Raw genomic sequence first — 18,678 nt, 5'->3', positions numbered from 1 at the left:
TTTCCTGGAAAGTGGATTGGTCGTCGTGGGCCAGTTGAATGGCCCCCAAGGTCTCCCGATCTGACCCCCTTAGACTTTTTTGGGAGAAGAGGGTTGCATTGACAATCCAACACAATGGGCAGCACATTGAACACATTTTATAAGTGGTCAGAAACTTGTAAATAACTCATGAAAGAATAAAGTTACGTTGAAACCAAGCACACCATTGTTTTTCTTGTGAAATTACCAATAAGTTTGATGTGTCACATGGCCCTCTTCCTATTGAAAAAACAAAAGATGTATCCATGATGGCCGACTTCTAAATGGCCACCATGGTCACCACCCATCTAGTTAAGTAAATAGTTTTTAAAGGTAAAATGTGGAGGGAAAATCAAAAGTAGTTAAAAATGGTCAATTATACCCTGGACCCCAGAGGGTTAAACTTTTTTTTTTAAAGTAACGCAATAGTTACTTTTCAAGTAATTAATTACTTTTAGAATATTGTAACTCAGTTATTAACTCAGTTACTTTTTGAATTAGTACCTGTAACTATAATTAATTACTTTTTCAAAGTAACTTGCCCAACACTGTCCATGACAAACTTGTACTTTGCATTTACATGAAAACCGAGAAGGAAACAGTTCATTAAATACTCCATTTGCATTTTGATAAATGCTACCTAGCCTAATATTAAATAAAATACAGTTATTTTCAACATCCAGATGAATATTAAAATCACCCATTAGATTTATTTTAATGCTGAATTGAGTATTAAATCAGATAAAAATCCTAAAGGTGTTGATTCATTGACACTATTGTATTCACTCTACTCTAACCATTTAACCATCTAACTATTTAATTGTTTTGCTCCTTTGATACAGTTATATTTTTCTGTCTTTATGATTTTCATAATTAAAATGTTTCTTGCTGGTTGGCTGCAATGTCATGGAACAATGGATGTGGATGAAGTGCAAGGTGGTGCTGGAAGCCGTGGAGAAGCCAAGGCAAATCAAGATAAAGATGCAGGTTTTCTTCAAGCACCTGATCCAGTGCTCTCTGATGGAGACTTAAAAATAAATAAATGGTAAATGGCCTGTATTTATATAGCGCTTTACTAGTCTCTAAGGACCCCAAAGCGCTTTACATATCCAGTCATCCACCCATTCACACACTGGTGATGGCAAGCTACATTGTAGCCACAGCCACCCTGGGGCGCACTGACAGAGGCGAGGCTGCCGGACACTGGCGCCACCGGGCCCTCAGACCACCACCAGTAGGCAATAGGTGAAGTGTCTTGCCCAAGGACACAACGACCAAGACTGTCCAAGCCGGGGCTCGAACCGGCAACCTTCCGATTACAAGGCGAACTCCCAACTCTTGAGCCACGATCGCCCCACTTGATGCTTCTCCTTAATAGAGGAAAGTCCTGTTCATATCAGATGCTAAATTTGTTGGCTGGCTGGATGTCCTGAGACCGTAGAATGGAATTAGGATATTTTCTTCTTAGTTTGTTTGCTTTCAAATCGTGGTCCAGGGCTCCATTCACTAGGGAGTGGAGCTCATCTGAGCCTATGGTTTGGCACTCAGTATGCTCCATGGATCTGAAGCCCAGGATTGGGCTGGTCCTGGCTGTGCCACAGCAGAATTAAGGCTACAAAAAGAAGTTTTGTAGACTATACATCCCAAATTTTCTACTTAAGAGTTTTCTGCATTCAACCCCTGGGTGGCAAGACCACACACACGGAAAGCAAAACTCCTCTACAGGTCACACCACTTTAAAACATATTTTCACACTCAAAGATCAGGTATCACATCTATGCCTGTCTCTTAAATATTCAAAACTCAAAGTAGCATGCCTTAGCTGAGTAGATATCAGATTTAGATTATGAAATACCAACTTGGGGATTTAAGAAGTCTTTAAAGAGGGGTTTCCTTATTCACATGTATTACCCATTATTTAGGAGAAAAGAGGTTTGGTTGTGAAAACCCTAAAAATAGTTTGGAAGGAATTTAACAGAAAAAAGGGCCTAGTATGCCAAACCAACAAGTCTCAGAGGCACCTCCCCAAATCATCTTGAGGCAATGCATCAATCAGAACCTCCACATCAGTGGCAAATGCACTCAGCGGCCATAAAACTCCCAGATCAAGCAGTGAGCTCAGCCAAAACCAGAAAGGCTCTCCTCAGTAAACCCAAGCCCTTATCTTTGTCTCATAAAAAATAAAGAGTGTCTGAGAATATTATGATCCACTATAACTGCTGTCCAGCCAGTTCCTCTCTGTCTTTGCTGATCACACCTCATCTTTAACATCTGGAGCAGTTTACCAAATTGTCAAGAAGAAAATTCTATTTATAATTTTCCAACATTAAGTCAATGTTAAAAATATTACTTAAAAATATACAAACAAAAACAAAAAGTGCACATTAAATGATACCTCCTACTGAACTTGTGGTTTATCAAAAGTAAAATGAACTAAATGCTCTCCATCAGACAAAACCCATTCCAATCCACCATATAAGAGCTGAAGTCCTTAGATTGACAACACTACCTAATGACAAGCACAGAGAAAATGCCCTGGAACAGTAATCCACTATTAGTTCCTTCTACTCTATTTCTTTTAAACAAACATGACATAAGACACTAATCTGTCCCTATCCACACTGTATATAGAGGGATAGATACTATGATCACTGTATTCCACTTTGCACCTCTTGACATTTTTACATTAGTTTTAATCTGGAATGGGCTACCATCAATCAGTTCACTCATATAAACTAACTCATTAGGCCACACTAAGTGGATCTTTGTTCAAGAACAAAGAAAGTAAAACTGACTTTCAAAAATACCCCTTTATACCCAAAACAATATCTTGTCACATCTTTTGAGTTTTTTGGTATAAACCACGGTTTAGTGTAATTTCACTTGAAAAAGTCCGCTCTAATAATTCAACTCATACCAAGTACAACCATTTCAACTTTTGCACTTAAACTGAAATTTAAAAAAAAAACTGAGATAAGTAGAACTCGCTAAAATTAATGTAAACTAAACAAAGATGGTAATAATCTAAAAATAAAGACACATACTAAAGAAAGGAAGTGGATTTCTATGCAAACTTCAAGATGTGATTGCAGTGAACAATAACATTTATATATAGAACTAAATGCATTGTGTTTGTAAACGACCTCTAGTTTGTAAAATGAATGTCAAAAACAAGTTGACAACATTTTTTCTATTACCATACTTTCTGCTCTACAAGTCCTCATTACAGCTTATTTTAAGCAATTACACTGTCAGCAGGAGCTGTAATCTCCAACTGCTGCTAAACGCCAAAATTTCCACATTTGCTGGAAACTATAATTGTGAGCTGCTCTTAGTGCTTTGCAGATGGGTCCTATTGAGCAATCTGAACATCCCTAATATTACCCAGTTCCTCTCAAGGGGAAACACGAACATTAAAAAGGTCCAAATAATTCCGGTCAAATTACACCGGCCTTAATGAACTTCAAAAGATGTGCGGATGTTTTTACAGGCCGGGACTCAGGCTTTAACAGTAATTATGAAAACAAACCATATTAATGATATCATTTATCATTTCCACACTTTGGCCGCATGAGGCCCACCATAATGTTTCTGTCTCTACTGGACTACAGTTAAAATATTATAATTTCCATACACAGATCTACTTTATTCATTTCTTTTCAAAAATCCTGTGGACCATCACCCAAATTACATAAGAGTTTCAGTGAGAATGGTTATGGCCTATGTCAAAGTCCCTGCAAGCCTGCTACAACCTAGCCAAGGTCTAAGATGTGAATTAACATGAGATCTAGAGTATTTGCTAAAGGATTAAACACGTATTTCTGTGAGACCAGTGTTGCTGTCAGTCTACTGATGTTTAAGTTGTAATAAAGATAAAACAAAGGAAAGTACAATAATAACAACAACAACAACAACTACTACTACTACTATTATTATTTTTAAGCAATATAAATGTAAAACATGAAAAGGAAGCTGGCTTCATTTTCTTGGCTTAAGAACACAGTAGTCAGCCTCCTGCCTCCCGCCAGTATAGGAGAAAACTGCAGTGGCTCATTTAAATTCCACATACTAGAAGGATTTCTGCTGTAAGTCTGGCTTTACTCCAAATTATGTCTCTTGGGTGTACATACCACTGAATAATTTGTCCAAATGTCATTTGCAATTCCCCAAAAATCTTTTCTTCACTGGAAGCTTTTAGAAAACATCTGTAACAAATACTTGTTTTGAGACCATAAGCATTACACCAGTACCGGTACTGGTACATGACCTTAAGCTGTGTACGAAGCATAAAGACAAAGTTTAAATTTCCACTGAACTAGAAACCTGATCGCATGAGCAGTAGCCACCTGCATACTATGATATTTACCATTAGTTCTAGGCAGCTCAAGCTCATGTGTTACAAATCTTTTTGCCGCAGTCTATATAATTAGCTGTAATTGACTTCCCTTGAAATGTGTTTCTTCTGGGACATCTGGCCTTGAAACTTCAACCTTCCCATAAAGGGCCGCACTGAGCTACACTTTCGATTTTTAAAGCTGCATGGGTGGCAAATTTAGAGCCAGACTTTGCTGTAAAAATAAATTTCAAAAATACCTCTCATAAAACATTCTTTAAAAAATTTAAATATTTGTAACTAAACCAAACAAAGCAATAGAAAAATATTCCCCTTAAGATAATTCTCCTTAGATTTATATCCACAATGATGTAGGACAGAGCTTCAAGTCACACTTCCTTTCTTACAGATTTTATATTATATTGACTACAAGGACAAAACCAAGCAGTTACAAAGGCTATTATTGTGCAATCAATCTGACAGAGATGCAAAAGACTATCAGCTTTTTCTGAATGTGATTCCAAGTCTTCTAAGTGTCACGAGAAATTGTTTGAAAACAAAAACAGGACATGCTAAAAATGGAGGCAGCCAAGTAGTAAATAGCACTGGTCAAGTTAAAGAAAGTTGCCTCTTAATTTTGAGTTCCTTGAATTCTTCAGGTCAGTGGTCAATGAACCATCTCTCTCTTTTTTAAGAAAAATCATACTGAGTGAGATAGCTGTGCTTGTGTCAGGGAAAAATCATGAAACAAAATTCCTCGAAGCAATTACTAGTCGATACTTTATGATGGAATTAGGGATGCACTGATCTGGATTGTACTGGCCAATATTTGCCTTGCTTACTGCCATTGAAATACCAGCAGATAGGCTGATATTCAGCAATGGCAGTTACTGATTCCTATGTGTTGTATCCCATCAAAACTTTATTAAATTGTATGACTGAATGTGTAATAGTGTGATAAACAGCAGAAATGTATTCGCTTATTTAAAACGATAACTTCTTTGCTTTCCTGGCATCGACTATCCCAAAGCCTCACACATCGGTGCATCCCTAATTGTGGTAGTTTGGATGAAAATACACCTGCAGTCCCAAGATTGTGAAGTGTGTTGTTTCAACTAAAACCAATAAAAGTTTTATATATGTATAAAAATTTATTGACGTACAAAAAAAACTTACATTACTTATTGACTCACTTTATGAAGCAATATAAACAGCGATGACTAAATCACTTTTGTGTTACATGTTTATGTGTTTCCACAAAGATGCTAACAATCCAGCAGAAATCCAGCTCACCTCTACTTTATTTAACCAGTGAACAAAATTAAGATCTGGCTGCTTAGTCTGGTTGCACATACATTGAGCTTGAGACCCACTCTGGGCTTTGGGATCTTTAGTAATACTTATCATACTTTCAGTAAAGGAATATGCTGAGTTGTCCTGCTATGAATAAGCTGTTTCCTAACAATCTCAAGCACGACCAAACAATGGGTTATTTCTCCAAATTCATGGATTATTTCATCATTTTCTTGGTTTATATTGCAATGGCACACAATGGCACCACTCCCAAGCTGGCAACACAGTAAAGAGTGTTGCCAATTTATTCCCCAAAAGCATTTTACATCATTGTTTTGAATAGCAAACATATTTTGGGTCAGTGAGGCATCAGTTTGTTTGCTTCTGGTTTCTTGGTTTGCTTTTTTTTTTTCAATGCATTTTTCATTAGAGTAAATAAACATGAGTAAGAAAAGGAAAAACGCAACTGCTGCTTAGCTGTGTCAAATTAACATTCGATTTTACACAAAGTCAGAATTAAAGAAGATGGCTTTAATTGTACAGCAGAGTAAAGCCTGCTGCACTAAAAATGTCAGCATGTTTTTAAACAAAGGCCATTACGAAATTTCTTGGAAACACATGGAGAAAGGGAATGGGAAAGCTTAACTTTGGCATGAGGAGGACTCTCACATAAATAACAGGAAGATCTGGCTAGCCCTGTTTTGGCTGTGTATAGAATCAAGAATAACATCTTTCTCATACCAAAAAAAGAAAATGAAAAGAAAAAAACTAACCTGGGCACCATCCCTTAGCTTCAGGATGCACTCCATGGTGTTGATGGTGATAACTACAGGCTCTGAGCCCAGCTTGGTCCAAGGTACATGGATACGTAGCTCATGGATATGACCACTCATGAATGTAAAAGGCAGTTTCAACTCCTGTGGATATAAAAGGAGTTAAAAGAAAGAAAGGAAAAAAAAAACAACCAGCTAGAAATAAACAACACTAGAATAATATGGATAAAGGTGCCAATACGAGGTAGAGGCTTCGAGAACATTTTGAATCTTCATCCATCCATTTTTCAAACAGCACTTTGAAGCTAATATTTGTAGACGAGTAGATAGTAAAAACAATAGCTACAGATTACATACTGGTCACGCTTCTAACAATATAAGTCAGATATTTTCAGAGGCAGGCAAATCACTGTTCTGCATCTTGAACTACTCTGTGTGAGAATGAGTCCCATGAAACCAGACTGCCTACACACAGGCTTCACATGCTTTCTGTGCAAGTCTGAGCCAAAAAATTAATAGCCAAACATTTTTCTGAGGGAAAAGCTGTCATGGATTTACAGTATGTCTGCTTTATAACCCCCACAATGTTTCACCAAATATTATATTAAGATGATCTCAGATTGCACATTTGAGAGGAGGTACTGTCCAAATGAAATGGAATAAAATAAATGCAAAGGTAGGACAATTTCCAAAGTTTTGACACAGCATTACAGACAAATCTCAATCCTAACACAATTCCCACTGTCGGATAGCTTGAAGCTGCTTCCAATAAGAACTTTCATCACAATCTCTTTGGGTTACGCAGTGTTTTGGTCTGCTCTTCAGCAGCAGTCAGAACCCACTCAAAAGAAAAGAAAATCCTTTTAACTGGTGGCAGATTGATCTAATCCAGACATGACATGAGTAAAAGAGAACACTGTCAAAATAACACTGCAGAGCAAAATATCAAAGTAAATCTGGTAAAATTCTTCTGAAATGACAGCAAGAAGATGCTGTTAGTGCCTGACTAAACAGCACTGTAGCGTTTTCTTTCACTCTAGTCAAGGCAATACAATGGAGAATAGCTGCAGACATAATATGGCAACTTTTTTGTAGGGTGTATGTGCCTGCATAACCAAGGTTTATAAACGAAACTCTACAATTTGTTTATAGTAAGTAAAATACAAAACTACATTCTGAATATATATGTAGGAAGTGGGCATTTATATTTTAAATATTCCCATCATTTTAACCTCACGTCAGTTTTATAAAGAAAGGTTCAAAGCAAAAGCTAGATTTAACTTTTAGTACCTGCTCCAGTACATCCAACTTCAAGTCCAGCTTGCTCAGCACCACATCACCGCCCCACAGAGAGAGCTGCAGGTCAGATGGCTTCAGATTCTTGATGTACTTGTTTACATAGCTCATCAGGAGCGGTGTGACATAAGACTCCAACATCTTGTCCTTGTTCTGTGTACACAATGAACAAAACAAAAAAACATGGTAATATCATTTGACTGTGTTAACATCCTTTTGCCATTATATATCTCGGTCACTAAACTAATGGTGCTCGTTCTAAACTAATTACAAAGAATATGTATTTCTTAAGAGTGTTATTTTGATGTCATAGCCTAAAAGCACAGCTCTAATTAATAATTGTCATTGCTAAAGCAGAAGTAGTGTGCATGTTAGCTAAGTGGAATATGTCATAAAAATATATATAATAATATCATATTTATTATATGTATAAAGCCATAATTTAAGATATTGGCTATGCTTGAACATTTCTTTTTATGACAGGTCCAAACACAACATTATAACCTCTTATCCAACTTGCAAACTGTGGAAGTACTGGCCGTTTCACACAAACCTCAAGCTGTTTTTTGTTACAGTTCAACAAACTGATGTCAGAATGAACTGGCACTCCTAATGGCATAAATACCATATTGGCATCCAATAACTAATCCAACTGTGTGTAATTTATAGAAAGGTTGTACAGGTTTTGGTTAATAAACTTAATTAGATGTAAAGACAGTTCTAATTACGCTGACTTCTCATCAACGCAAATTTTAACCTTAAATGAAATTCACCGGAATGTCTAGCTTCCTTGCTAAAGTGCCTTCATTCCACATAACGGGGAAGCCCAGGAGCAATTATGTACTGCATTTGCAAATTAATTCCAATGTAACTAAAAATAACTTCAACAGCGACGCTATGTCGTATCTTATAGTAATACATTTAACTTACTGTGGAGCACTTAGCCAGGGAGGCTAGCTCTTTCCTCCTGTCATTTAAGTGATACACAACAGCAGCGAAGCAAAGAAGCTAGGCTAAGTGATTAGAAGAAGTCGCTATAACTTCGTTTCAGCTGGCTAAACTGGCTAGCCACAAGTCAAATAGAGAAAAGACTCTATTTACCTGACTCCCACTTGTATCCTGTTGGTTTTTGTTTAATTCTACGTTTAATAAAAGATGTTCATCCCGTTATCTAACGTTAGCCATAACGCCGAACTGCAAGAGTCGAAACGTCATCGGTAAACACCAACGCGGCTTCCGTATGCTTGGTGTTGCGTTTTTCAGTGGGAAATTTGCGTTTCGAAGGTAGATTTACATACACAACGTATAAACATAAGTAACTCAAGAGAAATTTCATTTGTGATTTGATCAGTTAACAGGCATTATCTTCTTCGGTTACAGCAACTCCGGATGTTTCCATACCGTCAGGTTTTGATATAACAAATACCTTTGTTCCTATTAAAACGAACGAGTGTCTACAAATCCGGACTCTCTAACAAGTACAGGAAGGGATCTCTTCGCATAATAATCGTCATCGCTTAAGCACGCCCCTACCCTTTTTATGGCAGCGGAAGCTCACCTTTGCCGAAAGAGCGATCGCGTGAACCTCACAGTGCTCAGCATAGTGAATGTGTATTCTTGATTATAATTTTCTATTATTTTTATTTTTTTTGTTATAATGTAACAAAATGTTCTTATTTACCATCTTAGTCCATAAGAGTTTCAATTTCAACCTTCTGGGACCTGTCATTGCAGAAGTCAATGAAAGTGAATAGTGGAGACGATAAGAAAATTAGGTTTGCATTTCACACAGGGAAACTGTGCGGATTTTAAGCATCTCATCATTTATCTCAACTCTAAATATATCTCAACTGCCAGAGTAACACAGGCCTATATCTGGAGGTTAGGTGAAATTTACCAACGCAGACACACTGTGACATGATAAATATCTTACATACTGGAATTTAAAATGAAGAAGAATATACTGAGGGCAACGAAAATATTCTAAAATGTAAACCATTTCTGTCTTTCACGGATCTCGGTTTTTTTAGGGTCACTGGTTATTTTTCAGACATGAAACGTAATAATGTCAACGGACAACTGTATGAATTGCATAAAAGAACGGGTTAGACCCAACCTTTATCGCACTGTCACTTGAACACCTTTGCTGAGAAATGATCTTGCTAATTTGTGCGTCCAAGGAGTTCGTTGACAGATAAAATATTTCTTTTATAATTTTTTTTAGTCGTAATGTTGAGTTATGTTGCTCCAGTGGTTAAGTAAGCAATCTTGTCATATTTAAAGTGAACAGCAGTCATAACATACAAGGAAAAAATGCAAATTATAGCAGTTTTATAGCTTAATAAACAACAAAAATCCAACTTCACCCTGCCGTCAGTATATTTCACGTCTTCATGTTTGCATGTTTGTTTGTTTGATTTATTTATTTAATCACCTATCTTTGAGATCAGACCATCATCTGTCTTTTTTTTCGTGATGAAACCTTTAAAAAAGTGTCTTCCGCAGGCCGCACATAGGGTCAGAAGCACTGCAGATATGAGGTCTGGCCTGTAGTGGCCTGTAGTCCGGACCGGCTCTCGTCTGCTGTAAAGCTTCATGAGGATACAGTCCACATAAGTCGGTCAAGGATGACGATCGCCCTGTGACCGGCCACGCTTTGCCAACTATGCGTAAGTGTGTCAGAGTCAAGTGGTCACCCACAGTTAATGTTACTATTCTGAAGTCCTTTCTGGCCAGGATGCTTTAAATTAATACAGAAAAATATCTGATATCAAGTTATCTCACTTCTTAGACCAGCAGGTTGAATCTGGAATCCAAAGGAAACCAGCGTACTGTGCCACAATCCAAGTCTTTAAAGCCAGAGATAAATTAGGAATCTTCTGTTGTTATTCTCCACGAATGATATGTTCCACGTAAACTGCCTAAATTAGTGGTTTTCCACTACAGCATTTCAGTTGAGGCTATCAAAGATTTATTTCGGGTTAAAAATAAAGGGTTTTTTGCTAAATACTTACAGCAATACATGGATTAACTAAACAATTAATTAAACAGTATTAAATAAATACTTCTTTAGAAAGGCTAAACGGCTTTGTTCAAGCACATATAAAAATGTATATTTCCACTGAGGAGGACAAGAATGGCAGAAATTTACTTTCAAATTAAACTGCATATTGTAACAGATATTTTGCATTTATTCTTATTAGTCGGTTCCTGCATTATGTTACATCTGTTGTCGAGGCGTCAAAATGTTTCTTTTTTCATTTGTTTTTTTCTTGTTTATTAAAATGGATAACAATTTGTTTCATAAACGTTTATTACAAATTCAAACAAATTATGTTCAAATATATTCTAAACATATATATATGTGTATATGTATGTATATATATATATATATATATATATATATATATATATATATATATATATATATATATATATATATATATATATATATATCAAACATTATTATTATTACATGACCTTTTTGTGTGTGTTTTTTTCATATTATATAGTTTTCAGATTGAATTTTTTTATGTTTTACTAATGAATTATGTTTTTATGTGATTGTCAAACAGCTCAAATACTTTCCTCCTTCTTTTTTAATTTTTTTTATGAGCTCGCTGGAGACGTCGCACTTTGTTGTCTTTCCTTTTAGAAAATAATTAGGAAAATCCTAGCCCGCAGTGCGCAATAAAACGGGCCTTAGTTAATGGCCTTTCAGCAGCAATGAACGCACTTTTAAATCTCCTGATGTTATTGTAACCACTTGTTCCAGACCCTATTTTCGAGCCCATTACAAATAAATGCTACTTTTTCGTGCAATTAATTGCACCGTAAGGTGAAAATCAAGTTTCAGGCGAGCAGTCAGTAGCCACCGCTGGCTCTTGAAACGGGGACACAAAGGGCCCGAAGGCCAGATAACACCGAGAGACACAGAGATGAGGAGAGAGTCAGAGGAGAGAATCTCGCTTTGACTTCACCAAATGATAAAAAAAAAAACAAAAAAAAAAACACCCAACACATTATAGACGAGCTCGTCCGGTCACAGGCAGCAGGCTTGGTGGTTAATCAGTGGTCGGTCAAAGTTTAGTTGGATGAAATCCAGATCTTGGTGGGTTTTTCTGTGTATCTACGCAAAATTTAAACCACAGTGTAAATGAGTTCTTACAAAACGCTCTCCATTTTTGCTTGAGGCTATTTGTGGCTATTTGCCTCTGTATCTATGAAGCGCCTTGAGCCGACTTTTGTTGTGATTTGGCGCTATATAAATAAAATTGAATTGAATCATAAGGACCTGAGAAATAATCTTTGTATATATATTTTTTAATTCATAAAATTAGTCTATGGCGCATATAGGTCCAAAAATTAAACTAGGAGACTCACGTCAGGCCCATTAGACGTCAGCAGCTGAGTGGTACAGGTGTTTTACATTTCGAATATGGCTCGGTAACACAGCAGGTTCTTAAAAACATTTCTGAACCACCATCTGAGGACAGACGCAGACACACGGCTGCGTGAAAATGCCTTCTTAGCGCTGATGGTTCCTTCTGCCGTTTTGCAGGTCACTTATGATGTCAGAGGTGATCTAGATAAAGACATGTGATATGGCCGCTAATGCGGCTAATATAATACTGATCAGCCTCTGTAGAGGACATGTAGCCTAAGATAATAATAGAGGCTAATAATTCTGAGACGTACAGACACTGAGAGGTGGTTGGCAGACAGTGCGTAATGACTGACCGTTACATGGTCGTAACTTTTATTCGAAGAAAAATCATTGTAAACTTTATGATCAATTATCACCCGCGATGGCACACAGGATTGTGCTTATGAAGTTATGCTCTTTTCCAGGAGCTAAAGACGTCCTCGGGGCTTTCTGTCATGTGGTGTTTCCTGCTAACTCCCTGCTAAAAAGCCCAACACGTCCGCCACATAAGCTCTCACTGCCCGCCGGCTGTAAACATACAGACTATTAACTTGATGACCATGGTAAAAGATTTCACCTAAATATTGCTTTTTGGGCTGTAACACTGTGTCCTCTGTTTCGTGGCAGTGAAAATGAGAAATAAAAACGGGGGGAAATCCAAATGTATCATGGAAATATTTATTTCTAAAATACAATTTAACATACTTTAAATTTATGACTGTTTTTTGACAACTTTACCATTTCAAGGTCAGAAAAAGAACATTAAAAACACAACAACAACAACATGAGCAACAACATTATGTACATTTGATATTTACAGGTGGTGTGAAAGTTGGACATGGCACTGGCTCCGCTGTTGTTCCGCTTGAGGTGCAACCAAATCCCACTCTAAAACGTGCTGAAGTAAACATGTCCTCACTTGGAGATTGTCCTTGATCCAAAAGAAAAATGTCGCTGATTTGTCTTTCTGCGTTTTGTCCATTGTTATTTTTGTTTCTCCAGGCTAGTAGTCCTGATGTGGGCTGTGCGTCAAACTGTGCCGTCGCAAGTCACAGTTGCGCCGAAACACCTTTCCGCAGCGGCCACAGCTGTAGGGCTTGATGTCTGTATGGGTGAGAAGGTGAGTTTTCAGGTTACTTCTTTGATTAAAGGTTCTTCCGCATGTGGGGCATTTGTGTGGAGATTCCTGTTTAGATTTAAAGCAAGCAAAGGATTATTGCCTTTAATTGGATAGAAGGTCTATCAGTTCAATCTTTCAATAATCTGATAAATCCACTGTCGTGTCAGATCTAATTTACTTGTTTGCATATTATTTTTTATTTTTATTGTATTATTTTCTGTGGATCTCTGACTCACATTTTTTTTTAAATTTAGTGATAGGTTTTGTGAGGCTTTCTTTTTCCACCCCCATGCATGCAGTAGACAGGTGAATTATGATCAGAGAGTATCACACGTTAAAGGTCGCGTTAAGATTCTGAGCTTACCTGCATGTGTAAGGTTTTATGGACGGCTAGAGTTCGAGACTGACAGAATCCCTTCCCACATTCTTGACATTTGAACGGTTTTTCCTTGGAGTGGATGTATCTGTAAAACAGAAATGACACTTAATCAATGTCCGCTCATGCACGAAGTTACTTGTAAATGTTACAGAGCCCACAGTCACAGAGCCGAAAATCTCCACTGTGCAAGTTATGAATGTCCAACTTAATGCTGAAAAGTGCTTTAGCGCCCTCGTGGAGAAGTTTTAGGGAACAGGCCTGCTTGCATTTTATAGCACAAATTAAGGAATATAATTTTAATGGCCGGTTCTGGAGAGGCTATTAACTTAAATCGAGATATCTGAGACTTAAAATCACAAATCATCATTGCTGCTGGAAATTGCTGACCCCCTCGTCCTAACCCAGTGCGCATAATATCCCATAAATCCGTCTTACCTGTGGTCTCTGAGATGGTCTTGTCTTCTGAAAGCCTTGTGGCAAATGTCACAAGTATAGGGCCTCTCATCTGTGTGGGTCCTCTCGTGGATTAAGAGGTTGTAGGACTTGGTAAAATGCCTGCCGCAGAACTTACAAATAAATTCCTTTTTAGTCTTGGATGGTAGCCTGCCCCTGGTGGGTTTTCTGTCCGGGGACAGCTTGCTCAGCTCGGAGATGGTTCCCCCTAGTCCCGATGCCAGCTTTGCCAGGTCCGCAGCTTTCGGTGGGTCCTCCTGCGTGGCAGCGAGGGCCAGGTTCGCGAAGTCAAATCTCGGCCTGTCCTTTTGCAGCGAGGGGATGCCGTGCGCGACGGTGGCTTGCTTTGGATGGAATAACTGCGCCGCGGCGGTGAAGGGCAAAGCTGGGAAGGGAATCCGTGGGTCGACCAGACCCTGGGCGGCTGCCGTGATCGTCGACCTCAGTCCCTGCATGTGTGGGTAGCCAAGAGTCCAGTGGTTCATGTGCATGGTTTGCACGGCGCTGAGGCCGTACAGTCCCTGCAGCTGGTCAGCGGGGAAAGTGTTGACGGCCTGCAGGAAGGAGTAGTTTGTGAGCTGCAGGGCTGGGTGCAGGGGGATCGGAGCGTGCAGGGCTTTGCTCCCCATCTCGGCTCAGACCTCTGCAGAAGACGCGGTGATAACCCTGAGAATGCAGAACACACCGAACAATAAGCGTTGTGTGTTAATCCCAAGAACTGGTTATTGTGTGGAAAGAAGAACAGAGAAAATGTGACGTCTCAGTTACCGGTTATGGTAGACTACTTAAATCCACCTGTTTAAAAAGATTTTATTTTTTGAAATTGTAACTTTTCATTATTGTATTAAACTGATATAAATATGTTTTTCGCAAAGGTGAATATACCCAGCCACCCCCTCTCCCCTTTAAACCTAATTTAGGCATATATATAATGAATTAGCTTAGTTTATTTTTTGCACCTGGTTCAACGCGAGGAAGCTGATGAATAAAACGCTCAGGTTAACGCGCAGAAGGATTGCCCTATATTAGCCTGTCCCGGCCTGCTTATAATATCTAAACCTCTGTTTTGCATAAGCGAAACCACTGAGGAAATGTAAAAACACAGTCGCCCCCCCCCCTCCTCCCCCACCCGACACGGAGATGCGCTTCAAATCAAAATTTAGGAAACAAATCAGTCACCGAAAGTATAATTAAATCAAGTGGGTGTAAAACAACTCATGTGGCATCGATTAACACAGCAAATTGCAATTTCAGATCACTCTGAATGAAGCACTAAATCTCACACGAGGTAATTAGAAAGCACAGCTTGGTGTGTGTTTTAAAGTTGCAGTTAGTATTTCGCAATAAAAAAACCAAACAAAACAAACGTAAGCAGCCCGGATTTGTACAAGTCTGAAATTTAGACAGAAGAGATGAAATATACTATTAATTGAAGGAGCAAAACATACACGCTGTCTGTCTCTGATGGAAATGCATGTGCTTTTCATTTTTATTTTGGAAGAGTTAATTTTATAGGCACTTTTTTCCTTTTAAGGTTTTTAATGTAATATTTATCTATTTATTTATTTTTTCCATATGAAGTTTTCCCCCCCCCCTTCCCCTGGGCAAGGCAACATGGCAGCAAATGACCCCTGTGCATTTAACCTACATTTCAAAAGAATAATGTTTCCCTTAAACAAAAGCAGAAGCGAGCTCCCTCCGCTGTTTAGGACAAATGAGGTGAGCTGACAGTATAAAAATTGGCTTGTGTCTGAGTTTGTGGGGATGACAAGTTATGTTTTCCCACACAGAAAAAAGAAGATCCACCGTAGAAGTTCAAGGCTCCAGATGGTGAACGCGGGACTGGCAATAGGCCAGTTGTGCTGACCTTTAGATATGATCAAGAAAAAGAAGAAAAGCGAGCTGTGTTTAGATAGTAAAATACATCATTTAGGTATCTACACTTTTTCTTTTGTGACAGATCAAGCCAAATCATATTTTAACACAATATGTCAGAAGTCAGCCTGTCCTGAAACTGCCTCGGAGATTAAGCCATTATCCACACTTGCAGACTGTGAGTCTTGCGCACACGGTAGTCAGGGTAGCTACCGGTCGCTTGTTTCGGTCAGGTCGTTGCCTTCAGCTCTTTCTGCCTCGCTTTCCCTCTCACCGATGGTGAGGGGTTAAATATAATTTCGCACAGGTGCAGCGTGAAACACCGCGAAGGCACTTGCTGTTCTTTGCCCAGGGAGTTCGTTCAGCTTGTTCTTGTTCTCACCTTTGGACTGCGCTTACACTTCGGGAGCAGCCAAGTGTCCGGTCTTGTTCTTCGAGTCCTTGTAAGGTTCATTTTTTAAAGCTTTTCATGTGTTTATTTTTGGCAGAAGGCTTTACATTTCTATCAGTCGTGACAAGTCTTTACAAACGCGAAGATCACTGTTTGTTTTAGTAATGCTGCGCGCCGTGGACGGAGGCCAGCAATGTCAAAGCGTGAGTGAACTGTGACCTCAAGTTAGTTAGTAATATGACGAAACAACACTCCTCTCTAGAACACTTTAAAAAAAAAAAGAAATGTTTGGTCATTAAAAGCTGATCACTTTCTAAGAGTCTTTGAGTCTTTGCTTTAAAGCCTAGACACTAAACTTTTTCTTTTCTTTTTTTTAAGATAACAACTTCTAATATGTTGGTTTGGTTCTCCTTCCTCAGACATAAATCCTACCCTGCCAAACAGAATCTTACCCCAATAAATAGCTGCCAAAGGTCCTGCGGTATGTCAGTAATCCACAGTAACTATAGAGGCGACGAGCTCCAATAAAGCGTCGCTAAAAGTTTTCCAAGATCCAAGTCCATGAAACTTTCATGTAGCCATGCAGCCAAGTCTGATGTCTCGGACTTTTGCAGAGATGTGACAAGTTGTGAAAAAATGTGGAAAGAGGCAAAGTTTGGAGGAGAGACAGCAGCAGCGTGTGAGTCCCGTCCGGAGCTGGGGCTGGAAGTGTGCGGTTCTTCACTTTTTAGTGCTCCAGGACTCGAGCGCTCAGCCCGCCCCCCGACACGCCTCCACCCCCCTCCTCTATCATTAACTCCAATGTTCCCCTCTGTTTATTTGTGTTTGGATAGCAACTAAGGCTCCAGACCATAGTAGAGGAGCGTGCTCAGTTCGACCTGCCTCCTCTGACACCTCTCATATACCATCCAGCCAAGGCTGATAGCTTCTTTTGGAGGCATGTTTGGAAGCACGGGAGGAAACCCTGAACGTTTCCCCCCACCTCACAGTTCCACGATTTTGAAAACGTGCTTTTGGATACTTGAGGAGCTTACAAGATTTTTTTTCCTCCTTCTTTTTGAAACCATAGATCCCATTTGCGAAATGGAGGGCATATGCAAGAACCACAACATTAAATGGTTTAATTCACTGTGGTAATAATAATAATAATAATAATAATAATAATAATAATAATAATAATAATGTTAAAAAATGAGAAAGGTTTTTGATAGAAAAAGAGGAGATAAAATAAAGAGAAAGAATTCGCATTCTCAAGACAGCTGATTTGTTTTTCTTATTTTTTGGTAACTTGCGTTAAAACACCTGTACAAGGGTGCTTATTACGGTTATTACACTGTTGCAAAAACACCACAGGAATTGTTGCCTGCCTTTTTAAAAACCTTTATATGCCCATTTCAACGCTGATCAGCCCAGGTGTCCCCCCATCCAGCACAACAAATAAACATCTAGCTATACTTAACAAATGGCATACGATAAAATGAAGGGAAAACTGTGCATGTGTGTGTTCAGATAAGCATTAAGCAGAGCTGGTTGTTTTAATTTAGTCTCATTCTTGCATCATTATTATTATTCAGACGGTTTTTTTTTAATTGAATTTATGTGCAGTGACAGACTATATGAGATTAATCACACTGGCCTTTAATTACATTGAGGTTGGTTTCTGGCCGCAGATTATGATGCAAAGTAATGAAGACTTTTTTTTGACAGCCTCAACCAGAAGCTAAAGAGTGTACGCCTTTTGTGCTGCATAGAAAGAGACGTGACTTCAGGCACATGAGCAGATTGTACTTGAAGAAGTTCATATATAAAATAAAAAAAAGTTTAAAATTTATTTTTTAAATCGAGAGGCGTCTTAATAAAACTGTGATTGAGTTTGTTTTTAAATAAAATCATAAAGTCATCCTGACATACTTTTTTTTCTAATGAGATGCCCAAATCCATCAAAGGTACTCAATCTATCTATCTCTATATATACATATATTTCTGCGATCTCTCGAAGTGTTATTTTTCTCCTATATGCCTGATACATATGAGGTGTTGGTGTGCAGCAGGACTGACAGAGGTTTGGAGTTGGTTGCGGTCCTCCTTTGCTGTAGACACTTTGCAGAATGCAGGTCTGCAGCGCCGCCTATTGTAGCATAGCTACAACAGCAAACTCCCCTCTTTTCTCAAGCATTCGCGGCTCTGACAGAACACTGTCTCACAGAACAACTTTACATTTTCTGTTCACATCGCAGAGAAGCGCTTCACTGTGAATGGACCCGGTGTGCACAGGATGAGCTCGTAATTTAAAACGAACTGATATTCTTGAAGTGCACAGA

At 38.6% G+C, this 18,678-nt stretch overlaps 2 protein-coding genes across 5 annotated transcripts in view; both read right to left on the bottom strand.

Moving 5' to 3' along the window:
* The window catches only part of vps13b (vacuolar protein sorting 13 homolog B), a 297,078-nt gene extending 288,143 nt beyond the window's left edge, over nt 1-8,935 (bottom strand). For 2 of the 3 annotated variants that reach the window (XM_082550699.1, XM_082550697.1), the window contains exons 1-3: nt 8,815-8,935; nt 7,708-7,866; nt 6,418-6,561 (exon numbers count right to left, since the gene is read on the bottom strand). In XM_082550699.1, coding sequence (XP_082406825.1) covers nt 6,418-6,561; nt 7,708-7,854 — 291 coding nt within the window. In that variant the 5' untranslated portion in view covers nt 7,855-7,866; nt 8,815-8,935. Of the gene's footprint in view, nt 1-6,417; nt 6,562-7,707; nt 7,867-8,643; nt 8,788-8,814 lie in introns of those variants that run through there. The other variant, XM_082550698.1, reaches the window with a different exon arrangement.
* A 3,868-nt stretch (nt 8,936-12,803) lies between these two features.
* On the bottom strand, nt 12,804-17,085 carry osr2 (odd-skipped related transciption factor 2). 2 transcript variants are annotated; one of them, XM_082550695.1, is made up of 4 exons: nt 16,810-17,085; nt 14,074-14,757; nt 13,624-13,723; nt 12,804-13,325 (listed from the first exon to the last, which is right to left on the bottom strand). In XM_082550695.1, exons 2-4 carry the CDS (start codon nt 14,718-14,720, stop codon nt 13,143-13,145), a joined length of 930 nt encoding a protein of 309 aa, XP_082406821.1. In that variant the 5' UTR covers nt 14,721-14,757; nt 16,810-17,085; the 3' UTR covers nt 12,804-13,142. The 2 variants fall into 2 exon arrangements, with proteins under 2 accessions (XP_082406821.1, XP_082406822.1); XM_082550696.1 differs by having other exon boundaries at nt 12,804-13,243; nt 16,810-17,083.
* Nucleotides 17,086-18,678: the final 1,593 nt, after the last annotated feature.

Source organism: Aulonocara stuartgranti (assembly GCF_965226115.1).
Source record: "Aulonocara stuartgranti genome assembly, chromosome: 11".
NCBI lineage: Eukaryota > Metazoa > Chordata > Actinopteri > Cichliformes > Cichlidae > Aulonocara > Aulonocara stuartgranti.
Note: the sequence above shows the minus strand (reverse complement) of the source record. Positions and strands in the feature narration are given on the sequence as shown.

Bases quoted from the DNA above. Each gene is read 5' to 3' on its own strand.
- osr2 (XM_082550695.1), bottom strand. From the start codon at position 14,720: ATGGGGAGCAAAGCCCTGCACGCTCCGATCCCCCTGCACCCAGCCCTG. The intron at 13,724-14,073 runs GTAAGACGGATT...TCTGTTTTACAG, and splicing joins GACCATCTCAGAGACCACAG to ATACATCCACTCCAAGGAAA. The intron at 13,326-13,623 runs GTAAGCTCAGAA...AAATCTAAACAG, and splicing joins ATAAAACCTTACACATGCAG to GAATCTCCACACAAATGCCC.